Source organism: Crotalus tigris, unplaced genomic scaffold, assembly GCF_016545835.1.
Source record: "Crotalus tigris isolate CLP2741 ecotype Arizona unplaced genomic scaffold, ASM1654583v1 scf7180000020464.425836, whole genome shotgun sequence".
In the NCBI taxonomy this organism is placed as follows: domain Eukaryota; kingdom Metazoa; phylum Chordata; class Lepidosauria; order Squamata; family Viperidae; genus Crotalus; species Crotalus tigris.
The window spans coordinates 231,247-251,763 of NW_024098032.1; the positions used below are offsets into that span (position 1 = coordinate 231,247).

The 20,517-nt window shown below is 39.3% G+C and overlaps 1 protein-coding gene across 1 annotated transcript in view; it reads right to left on the reverse strand.

The window, feature by feature from the left end:
* The window catches only part of PCDH15 (protocadherin related 15), a gene marked incomplete at its 5' end in the record, with an annotated part of 401,689 nt that overhangs the window by 219,791 nt on the left and 161,381 nt on the right, over window positions 1-20,517 (reverse strand). The window contains one exon of the mRNA XM_039366933.1: window positions 163-291. Within this exon, the coding sequence (XP_039222867.1) occupies window positions 163-291 (129 nt within the window). The remainder of the gene's footprint in view (window positions 1-162; window positions 292-20,517) is intronic.

Sequence of the window (20,517 nt, forward strand, 5' to 3'; positions counted from 1 at the left end):
AAGAGAAAATAAAGAGGTTAAAACCAGATAAAGATTTTCTAAACTGGTTATCATGAACAGGAATTTTATACTGGCATTACCCATTGAACAAAGTGTTTCTAAAAATGAGAAAATATTTCATTAATTAGGATCATTAATAGTAGAATACTATGAGTTTCTTACCCTCACTTGACCCACAAACGCATTGGTTTCTTCTTCTTGTACTGTAAAATTTTTTGGAAGAAAGGGATCAAAGACCGGCCCATTATCATTTACATCTGTTACAACCACATTCACTGTAGCAGTTGAGGTCTATAAAAATAAATAAATAAATAAATAAAGTGATGATCCATATAGTTTTATCTTACTAATAAAGTTAATCTTAATAGGACTCAGTCCTATTTAATGTTCACTCTTCAGAGCTTATGCAACATTGTTTATTTATGGCATTTGCTGTGAATAGTTCTTTTTTCCTCCCGGATATATAGTTTTTATAAAATTATGGTACCCACTAATAGTTTTGAATTAAAGAACCTACTCTAAACCAGACTGCCTAATCCCTTCATCCCCATCATAATCCTAGAAGTCATATAAAATACAAAAGTTGACTCTCTGTTATAAAACTGGTTAAGAATCAAACTGGTAGATATTTAATAATAAAATGCAATAACACAACTGTTACATAGAAAAACTAATAGCATTATCAAAAATGTATGTTAATTCAGAAATGGGTTCCATTGGATTGACTTCTAGGAAAATGGATATCGGATTTCAGCATAAAAAGGCAAATGTATTAATCTAGTCTTTTTCTGACTTAAAGCAATGACTATGAAACGGAAAATATGAGAAAGACATAAGTTGATTTTAAGCTGCTAGAGTCACATAAATAAGTTCTAATAAATTCTATAACAAAATCCCACATGCATAACATTCTTTTATCAGTTCCAAATTTACTGTCAATAGTCACTAGAGACCACTGTTGTGCTGAGTCATTATCCAAAACAGTAAAATCTCATTCAGGAATAGAGGCTGAGTGGTCAGAAAACAACCACATTTCCTGAAATTATTAGAAGTTTTGAGACTTTCAAAGAGATGTATTCATGAGACTGTGTAGAAATACTACATTTTAAGTAATTTGCATTTCAAATATTTTTCTGAATTGGTTCAGATACATGCAACTTACATGAAAAAAGAATTCTGAATGGATTTCTGAGAAAAGAATATGTTAAGATACATTTTCTTCATTATCTACAAATGTCAAGATTTGGTACCAATAACTTTTTGTTTGTAGAAACCCACATCCTTTCAAAAATGTAGTATATGCCCTAAAATAGTTTAAAATAAAAGAAATAGAAAAAAAGAACTACTTTCCCTAAAATCATGTAAAAAAGATAAAGTTCCAAAAATGTGTGTTACATCTTAACCCATTGTGGCTACTCAGTACAATGTTAACCCCACTAAATCACCAATAATTTCTTGTATCTTTTGCATAGAATTATACCCCTTTGTCTGTATTGATACACAGTTGAACATTTAATATATTCTTACTTTGGTAGGTAGTCAATTGCTAATTTGAACTAAGTTGCCATGCTCAGCAGAGACCACAATGGTTAAAATTAGGGATGAGGTTCTCAAGAAAAACTAACATGAGAAGTATATACTGAACACTTTCTATGACTACCTTCCCTTACTTGCAGACCACTGTATCCAGACTCTTTTCAATAGTGATGGTGGGAAAAACAAGAAAAAATAGTCCAACCAATTTGACTATTGAAGACCTTTCACTGGCAGATTCTCTAGGAACTTGTGATGACCCAGGGCACAGCACAGAGGCAATGCAGTCAGCTGGCAATTCAAACCGCCCTTTAATTGCTCCAAATTTTCCCCAAATGCTCCCACATTCCTGGCAAGCCTCCAAACAAAGGAAGGCACACACACACACACCTTCAGCCATCTCTGGCTGCAAGTAGTTTCACATACAGTCTGATTAGGAGTGGAATTTACTTAAGGCCATAGAGATAACAAAGAATGACACATACATCATAAACCTAATGAGTCTGTGTGAATACACGCTTGCCTGAACAGTTTCAAAAGGGAAGCCAAAATACAGTCCGAGGTCTTTGAAAATCCAAGCAACATTATCAGCCAGTCCAATGGTCAGAGTTTCTGGGTTTCCAAGCAGAAGTCACAGAACAAGAGATCAGCAAGAACACACACAAAACTCCAAGGAATCAGTGTTTGTTCCCAACAAATGCCTCTCCCCACAGCGTCTCCTTAAATCTTAGTCTCCAGGTGTGCCTTGTGGAGAGAGACGGGACGCTCTCCTCCTGAGTAGTTGTTCCTACGTTGTTCCTACGTTGTTCCCTCCTTCTCTCCACTCTCCATGCTCTAGGATCAGATGGGGGTTGTTCTGTTCTGAGCATTGGTAAGGCATTGAGACGAGGCAGGAGTAACAACAGTTGCTTCTTTATTCAATCTTCAACAGAACAACACAAAATGGTATGGATCCCTTTTATACCCTTCTGCAGGGAGCAGCGTCAACCAATAAATGCAACATATTTTTCCCGCCTTGCACATGCACAATAGGCTGGAGACAGCCTGTCTGGCCCAGGCAGCCTCGTGGTCTGCCCGGGACTCTCTGCAGCTTCCTGCACCTGCTGTGTCAATCACAGTCCAGGACATAACACCCCTCCTCTCTTAGTTCAAAAACATAGCCCTTACTATTTTGCAATACTACAAATCTAACACATATTCTTTTTTGAGTGTGTTCTGATTTCTAAGGAACACTTAAGCCTGCCCACCCACTAACAGGAACTTCACATAGTCCTGCAAATACTTTGGTGGGCCTCTGGCCTGCTCTGATCTTCTTGGAGTAGTTGCAAGTGCCCGATCTACAAGCTCGCCTGCCAGGCTCGGCAGACCGGGACTTTGATGCCCAGTAGGTACAGGCGAACCCACATCATGCTGACTGGCCAGGTCCTGTAAACCCAGACCAGAGTTCTTTGGTGGGGTGGAATTCCCCAGATCCACGACAGACCCCTCTTGGGAGCACTGTCCCGTAGGCACAAGGCCAGCAGACGAAGTGGCCTGAACAGCCTGTGGCATGCAATGTCCCATGGACCCAGTGCCAGAGTCAGGAGCTGCTTTATTGGCAAAACCCCTATGTGCTGAATGCAAACCCCTGCTTTTGCAGGAAGACTGAGATCCACAATCATGATAGTGGTCCTTCCCCCCCCCCCCAGAGAGCAGAGTCAGGAGTGGAAGGGTGACTGGGTAGCCTTCAATGCAGCTGGTCAATGTACCAAAGCAACACACGACCGTCTTCCAAGGCCACTTTGTATGACAGGGGCCCAGTGACTTTGCAGACCACTGCTGTCATCCAGAGATGTCCAGGTCCATAGTTCCTTGCTCAAACCAGATCGCCCCCCCCCCGTAATCTCCTAGGTGCCCACAGCTGTGAAGCCACCTGGTCTGGGTGCAATCTGTCCAGTTTGATAATGAGACAGTGACCCCAGTAGAGTTCAGATGGGCTTTTCCCAGTAGCTGTGCAAGGTGTGGTACATTGGCAAAGGAGAAAGTCATCTAACCTGTGATGCCAGCTCCCATGAGTGAGCCTCTTCAAGGCATCTTTGGTTGTGTGCACCATGCGCTCAGCTTGGCCGTTGGAAGATGGATGAAAGAGTGCTGAAGTAGCATGGTGGATCATGTTGGCCTGTAGGAAAGCCTGAAACTCAGAAGAAGTGAATTGAGGGCTGTTGTCAGAGACAAGAACATCTGGGAGCCCATAGGAGGCAAAGATCCCCCTCAACACCTGGATGGTCCTGGCAGTTGTCGTAGTGGACACTGGAATGATCTCTAGCCATTTAGAGTGACTGTCCACAACAATGAGGAAGAATTGCCCCTGAAAGGGGCCAGCGTAGTCGACATAAACCCTCGACCAAGGAGCATGTGTGTCCTCCCACCTGTGTACAGGAGCCTATGGCATTTTCCATTCCAGCTCATTTTCCTATGCAGATTCAGGCTCCGACAGAGGCATGACAGAACTCCATTATCAAGCCTTCTCAATGGTCCCTCCTTGAAGAAGAGCTCACTTCTGAATATATATGGTTTCTACTATTTTTCTATTCCTGAATAGATGTGTTTTCTACTAGACTGAAAAAAAAGCTTGACAGATAAATGACATCTTATTAGGTTCCAGGCACTGAAGTATACAAGGATGATTTTTTTAATATAACCAATGAAGGAGAATATTTGTAGCTAAGGGTTGAAATGAGAGGTCCTTGGTACTCTTTGACTTGGTTGTTTTCTTGTAGATGTTTCCTTACCCCAACTAGAAACACCATCATGTTGATGATGTTGCCTAGTTTGGGCAATGAAATGTCTGCAAGAGAATAACCTAGCCCAGAGAGCACCAAGGATCCTGCATAAGGATAGCAAAATATTTAAATAGCTCAAGAAAGGAAGCAGTGTTTCAAGCCCTGAAAATGTACAGCTGACTGAAGTTCATTGCAACTCTGCTTAATAAATTTGAAAACTTTAATCTGAAACTAGCTGAGTTTTCCACTATAGCAGAGTTCCCCAACTTTTCTGACTTTGTGAACTGGTGGCGGCGGGAGAGGGGATGATTCTACATCAGTGGTTCTCAATCTTTTTATACCGGTGACCCTGGTCATAAGGAGGCGGCGCGCATGCGCGGTGCCGCCCCCTGCGCAGCATGCATGCGCGGCACCTCCCCATGCACCGCCCCCTGTGAGGCGCGCATGCACCACCCCTGCGAGGCGCACATGCACGGCGCCACCCCCTGCGCCTGCTGAGGAAAAAAAGGGCGGATCGCGTTGTTTGGCGACCCCCGTGAAATGGTCGTTCGACCCCAAATGGGGTCGCGACCCACAGGTTGAGAACCGCTGTTCTACATAAGTGGTGGGCAAGCACATGTGCCTCGATTTGCAAACTGACAGAGAAGGATGGTTCTGCGCAAATAGTGAGCAAGCATGCACATGTGCAGATCCATTTGCATGAGTGGGAGGCATGTGCACCTGCCACTCAGGCAAATGGAGCACGTGCTCGCCCGCTGCTTCCACAAGTGGGAAAGTGCACATGCTTGCCCGCCACAACCGCAGCCCGGTTTCGAATGGCCCAAGGCCTGGTAGTGGGTAGAGGTTGGGTACCCCTGCACTACAGGTTTAGAAAATTAACTTTGACCTCCTACAGAAAATGTGATACTGGAAAAATCTTCTCTGACAATCTATGACATTGGAATTTGGTATTGGGGAGAGGTAATAAGACACATGCTAGAAGAGGCAGAGGCTCCTTCTCCTCCACCCTCTGTCATGTTTCCAAAGTGGGGGAAATTTAGAACAGAGACTGAACTTTTCTAACCATTTCTCTCCCCTTGTCTGAAGTGAGGGCAATTTAACAAACAAACAAGCACAAATGCTGAGATAAATATCTCTCACTCCTTTTTTGTGAGGCCAAATGGTATTATAATTTACAGCACGAGATTAAATAGAGGTTTTTGCAATTTGTGTGTGTTTCAATTTAGGTCAAGTCATCATCCATACTTTGGTTGCCCCATCCCTTTTTCTAAATGTGTCATGATGTACATGAAAAAGGGCAGGGCTTCCATCTTGATTTTTTTTTACCTCCCTTATGATAGTCCTAAGAGGAAGATTTGGATTATTTTCTACCTGTATCCAGCATAAACTAAACCTTGATGTCACTTTAAAAATTCAGGTAATCCCCAACTTACAACAGATCATCTAGTGACTGCTCAAAGTGACAATGGTACTGAAAAATGTGACTTATGACCATTTTTCACATGGCCATTGCAGCATCCCCATGGTGATCAAAATTTGGCCATTTGGCAACTGGCTTGTTTTTATGATGGTCAAAGTGTCTTGGGGTCATGTGATCACCATTTGTGACCTTTTGACAAGCAAAGTCAATGGAGAAGCCAGATTCACTTAACAACCATGTTACTAACTTAAGAACTGCAGTGATTGTTCCGGTGGCGACTGCTGCGCCGATGGTGGCTTTTCCTTAGCCGTCAGCCCTGGGATTGTATGAAAGCGTGCGGAGACGGCGAATATTAGCTGTTCCACGGCTTGAAACCTCTTTCCTCGGGAGAAGAGGAGGAGGAGAGCTTTTTGCATGGATAGAGATAGAGCTCCCTTGCACCTCCTTAATTATTTGGAGGTTGTAGGGTGAGAGCTCTCTCAGAACCCGAGGCTTTTTTTTCTTCGCATTCCAGGATGCCTTTGTCCTGTTTTTCAGGAACAAAGCAAGACGCCACTTCCACATCTGCATCTTAAAGAGACTTGTGAGTTAATTAAAAGCAGACGGAGCTGACCAGGAAAGATTAGAATTGTTAATGTTTTGGACTTTAACTCAGGAAAAGAGTTAAAATATTCTTCTCCACCTTTCGATTTCACTAAAAGTAAGAATGAAAAAATGGTGCTGGAGTGTTGCTTCTTTGATTGAAAAGACAGCGTTAACAAAGACTTATATTTGGCAACAAAGTTTAAATATGTAACAGATCTTGGCTATCTATTTAAAAAGCAAGAATCTTTCTTTTTTGGAATTAGCCTTCACTTTCCCTTTTTCCCTTTCTTTCTTTCTTTGAAATTCCTGATTTTATAAGAAGTGGTTTTAAAATAGACAGAAAATGGCTTCAAAGCGTCTCAGAATCCCTGTGCTTCCTAAAGGTTCAATCTCCTCTATGGTAACTCAGACAACTAAGCCTAAGTCACCTCCACCCTCTCCTCCACCACCAGCACTTACACTTAAAGATATACAAGATGTTTTGAAAAAAATAGCGCATGAGATTAAAAATAAGGTGGCAGAGCTTTTGGAGAATAAGAACAGGGAGATGAGGGAAGACATTGTGCTTGCATTCCAAGGGCTTGCCGCCCATATTGAACGTATAAATGACAGGGTGGATGAAGTTGTGGAAAATACTGCGAAATTAGAAAACAGAGTTGGTAAAGTTGAAGATAAGATTGATACAACACAGGATGAAGTTATCATGTCACAATATAGAGACATGGAATTTGCTTTGCAAATAAGAGGAATTGAAGGAGAATCCACGAGAGGATCTGAGAGAGGAGGTGGCAAGAGATATTGCTCCTATTTTGGGATGTGAACCTGAGGAAATATTGAGAGAGATTGATAGAATATTTAGAGTCAATTCATGGATTGCGAGGCAGAGAAATTTACCTAGAGATGTGGTTATTTATTTCTCTAGATCACTTCGTAATGAAATTATACAGGCTTTTTATAAGCAGAGATTTAAAATTGCAGCCCAAGATATTATAATTTTAAAAGAAATACCTCCAAAAATCCTTAGAAAAAGAAAGGATTTTGCTTTTCTGGCTGAGGAGCTTAAATATCGACAGATTCAGTTCAGATGCAAAATACCTGTTGGAATAGTGGTGAACTACACTGGGACACATTATAGACTCAATACAATTTTAAAAGCAAAAGATTTTTGTACTTCTGTCCTGAAAGCAGGTTTGCCACCATCTCCACAATCTAAGAGAACAGAAGAGAGGCTGGAAGAACAAGCTGAAGGTGCAATGTTATTGGTTGCAGGAGATTTACAGGCTGGATCTATGGAACAGTGTTTGGAGGTAAAAGGTGATTCAAAGGAACAGAGGATGACTTGTGCTGCGCATAGATGTAAAGAAAAGCAACAACAGAAGGCTGATGTTGGATCCATAATACAAGGTTCGATTACTACAGAGCCTGTGGGAGGGACAAGACCAAAGAGATCATCTACAGCTGATCTTCAGGCAGTATTCCAGAGGCTTCAAGCCATTAAGAATGGCAAAGTTTCTGACATGGAATGTTAATGGCTTGAATTCATCACAGAAAAGAAAGAAAGTATTTCATTATTTGAAACAACATAACAGTGATGTTGTTTGCTTGCAGGATACTCATATTGCTTTAAAGGATTAAAAGTATTTGATTAACTCCCAGTTGGGATCACATTTTACAGCTTCTGCTCTGGAAAAAAAGGGGGTGTAGTTATTTATGTAAGAAAAAACTTATCGGCTAAATTAATTGATTCTGATACACAAGGAAGATATATTATTATTGAATTAGTATTACAAGGCAAGAAATTCCTTATTATTGGATTATACACCCCCAATCAACAACAAAAACAGTTTTATAAGTTGTTACATCAGAAGCTAACTCAATTGGATTATAAATCTGTTATTATGATGGGTGATTGGAATGGTGTTTTAGACTCAAGTAAGGATAAGAAGGGTTTTTTAAAATCTTCTAATCACGCTAAATTACCTAAAGTTTTTTTTTTATTTGAAAGACGATTTGGAACTTAGAGATCTCTGGCGAGAATGGAACATCAAAGACAGAGACTTTACTTTTTTTCGGACAGGCATCAATCGTATTCCAGAACTGACTTTTTTTAAAATCACCACTGATCTTTTTCCCAGGGTCAAGAATGCCAAGATTTTCCCCAGAATATTGTCAGACCATAGTCCTGTATGGTTGGAGTTATCTGTTGAAGATGGGAACAGAAGGACTTGGAGGTTGAATGAAAATTTATTTAGATATGAAGGGATTTTACAGAAATGCAGAGAATATTTGAAGGAATTTTTTCTTTTGAATATGCATAAGGGTACCTTGATGGCAATGCTATGGGACGCTAGTAAAGCTTAAACTATGAATAATGCACATAGGCGTAAACAGATGCAAAAACGTAAAGAGTCAGAAGAAGAGATTAAACTGAAAGAGAAGGTTTTTTTTTTTAATCCATTGGATAACAGCTTAAAGGCTTCTATAACTATGCTTAGGGAGCAATTTAATATGTTAATGGATGATCAGATTGCAACTAACTTGTGTTATATGAAACATAATATGTTTTGTAATGCAAATAAGCCTGGTAGGTGGTTGGCTTATCAATTACGGAAGAAACAGAAGTCAAGGATTATAGAGAAAATAGATTATAAAGGTAAAGAGGTATATCAACAAAATTTGATTAAAAGGAATTTTTTAGATTTTTATTCAAAGTTATATGCTAGTTAAAGCATACAAGTTTCAGATATAGAAAAGTATCTACAGGCAGCACATTTTCCTAGACTTTCAAATGATCAACAAGATGAGATGAATTATTTAATTACTTCTGATGAAATTATTTGGGCGATCAAAGAGTTAAAGGTTGGTAAGGCTCCTGGTACAGATGGATTAACAGCAATCTATTATAAAATGTTATCTGAAGAAATGATAGAACCATTAAAGGAACTTTTTAATAGTATTTTGTTGGGAGCAGAGGTACCTCCATCTTGGAGAAGGGCTTTTATATCGTTGATCCCAAAGGAGGATCAAGATCTTACCCAGCCTAAAAATTATAGATCTATATCTCTTTTGAATACAGATTACAATATCTTTTTGAAAATATTGGCAAATAGATTAATGCATGTTTTGAAGCAATTGATCCATAGTGATCAATCTGGATTTATAATTGGAAGATATATGAAATATAATGTAAGACAAATTGTTAACCTAATTGAGTATTTGGACAAGAACAATCAAATCCCTGCGGCTTTGATATTTTTGGATGCTGAAAAAGCTTTTGATCAGTTAAATTGGCAATTTTTATTGAGAGTTGTAGAGAAAATGAATTTTGGGGATAAATTTTTGTATGCACTTAAGGCTATATATCAACAACAATCGGCACAAATTATAATTAATTGGGGATTAACAGAAGCATTTAAAATTGAAAAGGGTACAAGACAGGGATGTCCATTATCCCCATTGTTATTTGTTTTAACGATGGAGATTTTACTTATTAAAATTTGTGAATCATCTACAATAAAGGGAATAAAAATAAATAATGATTATAGGTTGAGAGCTTTTGCCGATGATTTGGTTGTGACATTACCTCAACAGATTCGGTAAGGGATTTGGTGGAAATCATAACCCAGTATGGGAAAGTCTCTGGTTTTAAGGTAAATAACAATAAGACTAAAATAGTACCGAAAAATATGTCTATGAAGGAAAAGGATATGTTAGCTAAATTAACAGGTTTTGAAATAGTGAAAAGGGTTAAATATTTGGGAGTATACATTACAGCTTCTAATGTTAAATTGTACAAAAATAATTATGAGACATTATGGGTAAAAGTGCAAAAGGATTTAAATGATTGGAAAAAACTACAGTTATCTTTGCTGGGGAGAATCTCAGCGGTTAAAATGAATGTTCTTCCAAAGTTTCTTTTTTTGTTTCAAATGACACCTATTTTGAAAAAAGATGCCAACTTGGAGGAATGGCAGAAGGGGATTAATAAGTTTATTTGGGCAGGGAAAAAACCAAGAGTTAAGTTCAAGATTATACAAGATGTACGGGAAAGAGGTGGACTTAAGGCGCCTAATCTGAAATTATATTATGATGCAGTGGCTTTAACATTGATTAGTGACTGGCTTAATTTAACAAATAAAAATATACTTTCTTTTGAGGGATGGGATTTATTATATGGATGGCATGCATATTTAATTTATGATAAAAAGGTGGATCAGGTTTTTAAATCCCATATTTTAAGAAGTGCTTTATTGCATGTCTGGAAGAAATATTATTGTAGATTAAATTATAAAATACCAATTTGGGGGATTCCTGGACATGCGATAGAAGGGGTATCTAGGGGTGTGAATTTGGATAGGATTTGTTATAAGGAATTACTTAGATTGGTAGGGAATGATTGCCATTTAAAATCGTTAGCTGAGTTAAAGCAAGAAAATATTGTACAGTCTTGGTTTCAGTATAATCAATTGTGGGTTAGGTGGAAGTTAGATCAAAAGGTTGGGATCACTTTAATGGACGAGAATTTGGTAAAACAGATTAAAGATCAAAACTGAGTGCACAAACAGAATTTATAATGTTTTAATAGAAATGGATTCGGAAATGGAATTAGTTAAAGATTGTATGGTAAAGTGGGCTCAAAATATTCAAGAACCGATTCCACTGAATACATAGGAGGTAATTTGGGTTAGAAATGTAAAATTTACCCAGGCACAAAATTTAAGAGAAAATTTTGATAAAATATTTTATAGATGGCATCTGGATCCTAAAAGGTTGTCTTGTATGTATCCTAATTTACAGCCCAAATGTTGGAGATGTGGTAGTTTGGATGCCACTTATTTTCATATATGGTGGACTTGTAGAAATATAAAAGCCTTTTGGATTAAGATTTGGTGGAACATTCAACAGATTTTCAAGAGAAAGATAAAGTTTACCCCACGATTATTTTTATTGGGTGTTATTATAGATTGTGATGTTAAAGAAATTAATTTGATGTTGAATATGATAACAGCTGCAAGGTTACTAGTAGGGCAATATTGGAAGGATTGCTTGCCTACTATAGAAGAATGGATGCTTAATGTGTCAAATTTAGCAGAAATGGCTAAGATTTCTGCTTACTTGAAGGATCACTAACAAGAAAGATATATTTCGGTTAGGAGAAGATGGATAAATTATATTCAGAATAAATATGGGACTAAAAAGTTTCATTTAGCTTATGAGAATTTTAGAGTATTATTATGATATTATTATTAGTAGTAGTATTAGTGTAAGGACCCACCCCACTTTGCATCTTAAGAAGACAGAACTCTTGGAATAATTCTTCCAATAGGAATCCTTTATTAAGAGAAAATGGTTGCAGGCGTTCTAGACAGGACTTGGGGTCCAAGCTCTCCCATTCAAGGTTTTAAGGGGTTTCCCAGTAGCCCCACCCAATCCCCCCCTACTTCCAGCAACAGTCTCAGGCGTTACATTCCCACACCCTTTTTCCTTACTGCCGGTTGGATGGAGACTTCAGACAAAACAACATGAAAGCTAATAGCCTCCTTTGTTATGATTAGGCCTTTTTGGTGCTATTCACATTCAATTCCTTTGAAGTTGTACCAAAGGAAGTGAGGGCAATAAAGCCCCTTTGTTCACCCCCTTCTCTTCCTTGTAAGACAGAATCCAGACAAGGCAGAGATGGGGTTTTATATAATTGATAACTAGAGATGAAATATAATTGGATTCTGACATTCGGCCCCCTCAAAAATAAGAGAGATCCACCTGAAAGAAAACAAAACAGGTGTAAAAGTTAGTCAGGCTTGTTAGGATACTCTGTGTGAAACTTTTTTAATAGCTTCGAGGCTCTGACATGACGTTTATGGACCCACTCATTTTGTGAGGCAGGGAGGTGTTTCCAGGCAACTAGGTACTGAGTCGCTCCATGATATCTCCTAGAGTCTAGGATTTCCTTTATTTCAAGTGTTGTTCACCCTCTACCATGAGTGGAGGTGGTGGGGGGGGGATTTTTGGCCGTAAAGGTGACTGATGCTCTCTTTTCAGCAATCTACAATGAAAAATTGGGCGTATTTGCCAGAGATTTTTTGATAATTCTAATTCTATTGTTACTGGGTTTATGATTCTTTTAATTGGAAAAGGCCCTATATATTTTGGTCCAAGTTTTTTACAGGGTTGTAGGGACTTTAGGTATTTTGTAGATAGGTACACCATTTCACCTATAATGAATGGTGTAGGCTCAATCCTTTTTTTATAGGCTTGTTCTTTGTATGCCTGCCTAGCTTCATCTAGTGCTTTTCTAACTATTGGCCAGGTGTTTTGTAGTTTTTCCATCCATTCTTTCAGTGATGGAATCGTTGGTTCGTTTGGGGTTAATTCTGGCATGGGGTTGAAACTTTGACCGTTGGCTATTTGAAAAGGAGTGTAACCTGTGCTGGAGTGGACTGCATTATTGTAGGCAACTTCTGCAAAGGGGAGTAAGTCCGCCCACTCGGTCTGCTGGAAACTAAGAAAACATCTTAAATATTGCTTAAGTACGGAGTTCATTTTTTCAGCGGCCCCATTTGCTTGTGGGTGGTGGCTAGATGTCAGTCTCTGAGTGGTTCCTAAGAGGGATAAAAATTCCTTCCAAAATGCAGACGTAAATTGCACCCCTCTGTCAGAGATGATGCGTTGGGGTGCCCCATGCCATCTGTAAATGTGCTGGATGAAAAGTTTTGCTAAGGCTTTTGTGGTGCGAATCTTTTGGCAAGAGATAAAGTTCACCTGTTTGGAAAACAAGTCCGTGACCGTCCAGACAACAGTATTCCTATCGCTTTCAGGCAATTCCACTATAAAATCCATGGCTATTTCCCTCCAGGGGGCTGAGGGATTTGCCACTGTTTGCAATAGTCCTGGCGATTTCCCTTGAAACCTTTTTTCAGTGGCACATTTTGGACAACTGGCTATATAACTTTCAATGTCCTTTTTCATGGATGGCCACCAAAATTGCCGTTTAATTAAGTGTAAAGTTTTTACAAATCCAAAATGCCCTGCTGATTTTGTGTCATGGCAAAGCTGCATGAAAGTGACTCTTTGGGTTCTTGGTATATATACCTTTTCCCCTACCCAAGGCAACCCGTCTCTCATTGTGCACACATTTTTGTTTTTCTGGAACCATCCATCTGTTTCCAAACTTTTTCTGAATTCAATTCCAGTTTGGCTGTCCAGTTGTGGTATTGATTTGGCTTGGGTTCTTGTGGTTACTGGTGCTGTGGTTCGTGCGCTGTTATATTGAGGCATGCGAGATAATGCATCTGCCAGGAAGTTGTTTCTCCCTGGTAAATGTTTGAGCTTAAATTGGAACTGGTGAAAATGCTGGGACCAGCGGGCTTGTTTGGGATTGAGTTTCCTGGGCGTTTTCAGGGCTTCCAAATTTTTGTGATCAGTCCACACCTGGAAGGGGATTTTGTTGCCTTCCAGGAACTGTCGCCATGTGAGTAATGCCCAACGTATCCCATAAGCCTCCTTCTCCCATACCGGCCAGCGCTGTTCTGTTTCCGTGAGTTTCTTCGATGTATATGCACAGGGTTGCAATACTGCATCATCATTTTCTTGTAATAGCACAGCCCCCACTGCCACATCACTTGCATCTGCCTGTATTACGAAGGGCTTGTCCATGTCTGGGTGTCTTAGTACTGGTTCGGCAGAAAAAAGTCTCTTTAGTCTCTCAAACGCTGCTTGGCACTTCATTGTCCATGTTAGTGGCTGGCTAGGTTTTACTGAGGATGCTCTCTTCATTTTTAGTAAGTTAGTGAGGAGCAAGGCTATCCGGGCAAATGAGGGGATGAATTGGCGGTAAAAGTTTGCAAAGCCCAGGAAACTTTGTAGTTGCTTTCTTGTGCGGGGTGGTGCCCAATCTAATACTGCTCTGACCTTCTCTGGGTCCATTTCAATGCCCTGGGGGGATATGCGATAACCTAGGTAGTCTATCCTTTCCTGGTGGAATTCACATTTTGAGAGTTTGGCATATAGGTGGGCGGCTCACAGCTTCTTTAAAACCGCTCTGACAAGGTTGACATGTTCCTCTTTTGTTTCGGTGAAGATAAGAATGTCGTCCAAGTAAACAAGGACCCCCTTAAACAGGTGCTCCCTTAGAACGTCATTGATTAATTGCATAAAGACTGCAGGGCCCCCTTGTAATCCAAATGGCAAGACTTTGAATTGATAGCACCCCATGGGGCAGTTAAATGCAGTCTTCCATTCGTCCCCTTCCTTAATTCTCACGTGATAGTAAGCTTCCCTTAGGTCTAGTTTAGAAAAATTTTTCCCTTTCGATAGGTGTGACAGCATGTCTTTCATGAGGGGCCGAGGGTATAGGTTGCTTTCACTGATTGTATTCAGGGCCCTATAATCCACGCATAAACGAAAAGAGCCATCCTTCTTCTCTCTAAAAAGGACCGGGGCAGCCACTTTAGGCTTGGCTGGCTCAATGAAACCTCTCTCTAGGTTTTTTTTTATGAATCTTTCCATTTCCTCCTTCTGCTTTGGGCTCATGGAGTATAATCTGGGCTAGGATCATTGGGCATTCCATGCCTGGGGTCACCACAACGTTATGTCCTCCTCATGTTTGCCCAGGGAGAGGTGTATTGATAGAGTGGCTAGGGTAGCTGGCACCCCCCCCCCTGCTATAGATCCATCTAACTGGCCAAATTTGATTGGTTGTTCCAGTCTCTTCGATGGGATGCCCAGATTCCCCACTAGTGTTGGTCTAATAAGGCAGCGGGTGCAGCCAGAGTCTATTAAGGCTTTCACCTTCACAGCTTCGAGCATGGGGGGAATTAATATAGTCACTGTCTTGAGGATGGGTGTGATGTGTCCACTTGCCAGGGGTTTGCCCTCCGAGCTGTCATCTGAGGCGTCCACCGGCCCTGCGGTGTAGGCTGGAGTTCTTTTCACTTGGTGAGCAGAAGTGGAGGGTTCCGCAATTTCCATCATTATCATGGCAGTTTCTTTTGGCTTAGCTGAAGACTTTCCGGATTTGCTGATTGGGGATCTGTCTGGGTTGTGCTGGGGGGCTTTGGAGTGGCATTCTACAGCTCGATGCCCTTCTCTTCCGCACTTGAAACACCCCATTTGCTTCTTGGCTGTAGCCGGTGGTTTCACTGGTTCGTGTGTCAACTCAGGTGGGGAGCGGCTCCATTGTTTTCCTCGGCGGTGTCTTTTCAATATGTCGATCTCTGCTTCCTCTGCCAAGATGTACCATTCCTCAAGTTGGTGTGGGTCCCCTCGGGGCAGGCAAGCATCATATAGATCATAATTTAGTCCATCCTTGAAATGGCTAAGGAGGATGTCTTCTGGCCAGTTCAGATTGCTGGCAATGGCCCGGAATTCTTGTGTATATTCAGCCACCGGGCGTTTGCCTTGCCTCATCGTTTTTATCCTTTCACGGGCTTTGCGATCAGCCAGGGGGTCTTCAAATCATCTTCTCAGAGAGGACATGAAACAGTTGAAGTTGCTGAGTTCTGGGGCATTGGAGTCATGCAAGATCACCACCCAATCTGCAGCCGGTCCATCCAGGGCAGATTGCACGATCCGGATGTGGGCTTTGTCGCTGAGGATGTCCTGCCCATATTTCTCCATGTAGCTGAGCACTTGGGTTAGGAAAAACCCCAAGCGTGTTGGCTCCCCTTTGAATTTCACCTCCAACGGTGGACGTCTTGGAATGGATCGGTGCCTCCGTTGTTGGTGGTAGTGTCTTCCCTCCAGATCGCCATCTGTGGTCCGGTAGAGGGTGGGGACTACTGGATCAGCAGATATCCCCGGGGTTGCAGGTTCCAGTTCCCCTTTGGTGTCTCTCCCTTTGCGGCTCCAGGAGCTGGGGCGGCCATAGGGCTCAGGATTCTCCTCTCCTAGGGAGCTGAGAGTTCTCTTCATCAGGTCAATAGCTTTCTCTAGGATCCAGTCTGAGTACGGTGCCCAGCTTTCTCCCTCTTCACTTGCGTGCAGGGATTTCTCCATCTCCTGCTTCCATTCTGGTTGCTTGGTCCCCCGTCTCAGGGTCACCTTTCTTGATTCCTTTCTCCACTCACTTTTCTTTCCAATGCCCATTGACCAGCGAGGCTTGTGGTCCCGTGTCTCCACCACTTCTTCTCCTGAGGAATCTGACCTCTCAGATCCCAACATCTGGCAAGGTTCCAATGGGTCAGTGGCTCTCTTTCCAGGGAGTTTTCTCCCTTTCTTGCTCCATTGTCTGACATGGTAATTTTTTGCAAAATCCCCCGGCCTTAAGTATCTATTCTTCCATAGTAGTCAAAGAGTTTTTCTTCCAATATTGCCCCACCAATAATCTTGCAGCTGTTATAAGACTCAGCATCAAATTAATTTCTTTGACATCAAAATCAACGATAACACCCAACAAAAATAGTTGCGGAGTAAACTTTATCTTTCTCTTAAAAATCTTTTGAATATTCCACCAAGTCTTAATCCAAAAAGCTTCTACAAGTCCACCAAATGTGAAAATAGGTTGCATCTAAGCTTCCACATCTCCAACATTTGGGCTGTAAATTAGGATACATGCAGGACAACTTTTGGGGATCCAAATGCCATCTATAAAACATTTCATAAAAATTTTCTCTTAAATTTTGCGCTTGGGTAAATTTTACATTTCTAACCCAATTTGTCTCCCATGTATCCAATAAAATTGGTTCTTGAATATTTTGAGCCCATTTAACCATACAATCTTTAACTAACTCCGTCGGAATATAGTTCTATTAAAACATTATAAATTCTCTTTATTTGGGCTCGAGTTTGATCTTTAAACTGTTTTACCAAATTCACATCCTCTAAGGTAATACCAACCTTTTGATCTAGACTCCACCTCACTAACAATTGATTGTACTTAAACCAAGTGTATACAATATTTTCTTGCTTCAACTCAGTTAAAGGCTTTAGTTGCCAATCCTTCCCTACCAAACTAAGTAATTCCTTATAAGAAATCCTATCCAAATTCACACCCTTAGATATTCCCTCTATCACATGTCCAGGAATTCCCCAAATTGGAATTTTATAATTTAACCTATAATAATACTTCTTCCAGACACGCAACAAACACTTCTCAAGATATGGGATTTAAAAGCCTGATCCATTTTTTTATCATAAATTAAATAAGCATGCCATCCATATACTAAATCCCAGCCCTCAAGAGAAAGGATATTTTTATTTGTTAAATTGAGCCAATCACTAATCCGCGTGAAAGCCACCGCATCATAGTACAATTTTAAATTAGGCGCCTTAAATCATCCTTTTTCCCGTACATCTTGTATAATCTTAAACTTAACTCTTGGTTTTTTTCCCTGTCCAAATAAACTTATTAATCCCCTTCTGCCATTCCTCCAAGTTGGTATCTTTTTTCAAAATAGGTATCATTTGAAACAAAAAAAGAAACTTTGGAAGAATATTCATTTTAACTGCTGAGATTCTTCCCAACAAAGATAAATGTAATTTTTTTCCGATCATTTAAATCCTTTTGAACTTTTGCCCATAGTGTCTCATAATTATTTTTATACAATTTGACATTAGAAGCTGTAATGTATACTCCTAAATATTTAACCCTTCTCACTATTTCAAAACCTGTTAATTTAGCCAAAATATCCTTTTCCTTCATAGACATATTTTTCGATAATATTTTAGTCTTACTATTATTTACCTTAAAGTCAGAAACCTTCCCATACTGAGTTAAAATTTCAACCAGATCCCTAACCAAATCAGTCGGTTGAGATAATGTCACAACCAAATCATCAGCAAAAGCCCTCAACTTATAATCATTCTTATTTATTTTTATTCCCTTAATTCTAGATGATTCTCGAATTTTAATAAGTAAAATCTCCATTGTTAAAACAAATAACAATGGGGATAAAGGACATCCCTGTCTAGTACCCTTTTCAATATTAAATGCTTTTGTTAATCCCCAATTAATTATAATTTGTGCAGATTGTTGTTGATATATAGCCTTAAGAGCATACAAAAATTTATCCCCAAAGTTCATTTTCTCTACTACTCTCAATAAAAATTGCCAATTTAACTGATCAAAAGCTTTTTCTGCATCCAAAAATATCAAAGCCGCAGGGATTTGGTTGTTCTTGTCTAAATATTCAATTAGATTAACAATTTGTCTTACATTATATTTCATATATCTTCCAGTTATAAATCCAGATTGATCACTATGAATCAATTGCTTCAAAACTTGAATTAATCTGTTTGCCAATATTTTTGAAAAAAATCTTGTAATCTGTATTCAAAATATAATTCTTAGGCTGAGTCAAATCTTGATCCTCCTTTGGGATCAATGATATAAATGCCCTTCTCCAAGATGGAGGTACCTCTGCTCCTAACAGAATATTATTAAAAAGTTCCTTGAATGGTTCTATCATTTCTTCAGATAACATTTTATAATAAATTGCTGTTAATCCATCTGTACCAGGAGCCTTACCAACCTTTAATTGCTTAATTGCCCAAATGATCTCTTCAGAAGTAATTAAACAATTCATCTCATCTCGTTGATCATTTGAAAGTCTAGGAAAATGTGCTTCCTGTAAGTACTTTTCTATATCTGAAACTTGTATACTTTCACTAGCATATAACTTTGAATAAAAGTCCTTTTAATCAATTTTTGTTGATATACTTCTTTACCTTTATAATTTATTTTCTCTATAGTCCTTAATTTCTGTTTCCTTCGTAGTTGGTAAGCCAACCACCTGCCAGGTTTATTTGCATTACAAAATGTATTATGTTTCATATACTGCAAATTAATTGCAATCTGATCAGCTATTAACATATTAAATTGCTTCTTAAACATAGTTAGAGAGACCTTTAAACTATTGTCCAGTGGATTTAAAACAAGAGCCTTCTCCTTACATTTAATCGCTTCTTCCAACTCTCTATGTTTCTGCATCTGTTTGCGCCTATATGCATTATTCATATAAATCAAAACCCCTCTCACATATGCTTTACTTGCGTCCCATATCATTGGCATCGAAGTACCCTTATGTATATTTAAAAGAAAAAATTCCTTTAAGTAATTTCTACATTTCTTTAAGTTCTCCTCATGTCTAAACAAATTTTCATTCAATCTCCAAGTCCTTCTATTCCCATCTTCAGTAGATAACTCCAACCATATGGGACTATGATCTGACAATATTCTAGGAAATATCTTGGCATTCTTCACCCTAGAAAAAAGATCATTAGTAATTTTAAAAAAAGTCAATTCTAGAATACGATTGATGCCTGTCTGAAAAAAAAGTGAAGTCTCTTTCTTCAATATTCCATTCTCGCCAAATATCTCAAAGTTCCAAATCATCCTTCAAATCAAAAAAAAAAAATTAGGTAGTTTTACATGATTGGAAGATTTGAAAGAACCCTTCTTGTCTTTACTTGAATCTAAAACACCATTCCAATCTCCCATCATAATAACTGATTTATAATCCAATTGAGTTAGTTTCTGATGTATCATCTTATAAAAGTATTTTTGTTGTTGATTAGGAGCATATAATCCAATGATAAGACATCTCTTACCATTTAATAATAAATCATTAATAACATATCTTCCTTGTGGGTCAGAGTCAATTAACTTCAGCGATAAATCTTTCCTCACATAAATAACTCCTCCTCCTTTTTTCTGTGGAGCAGAGGCTGAAAAATGTACTCCCAGCCGAGAGTTAATCAAATACTTTTGATCCTTTAAAGCAATATGAGTCTCTTGCAAACATATAACATCATTCTTATGTTATTTCAAATAATGAAATACTTTCTTTCTTTTCTGTGGTGAATTCAAACCATTATCATTCCATGTCAGGAACTTTGCCATCTTTAGTAACTTGAAGCCTTCGGAACACTGCATGTAAATCTGCAGTCAATGACCTCTTTGGTCTTGTTCCTCCCACCAGCTCAGAGGTAACCACTTGTGTTGTAGCTCCAACATCTACCTTTTGTTGTTCTTTTTCTCTACGTTTATGGGCTGCACGAGTCATTCTCTGTTCCCTTGGGTCTTCTTTTATCTCCAAAGACTGCTGCATAGATTCAACCAACAATTCTTCTCCTACTAATGACATTGCTCCTACAGCCAACTGTCCTTCGGACTTGCCTTCATTTCTTTTAGATCGTGGAGATGGAGGTGCACCTGCCTTCAGAACAAAAACATAAAAATCTCTTGCTTTTAAAATTGTGTTAAGTCTATAACGTGTGCCA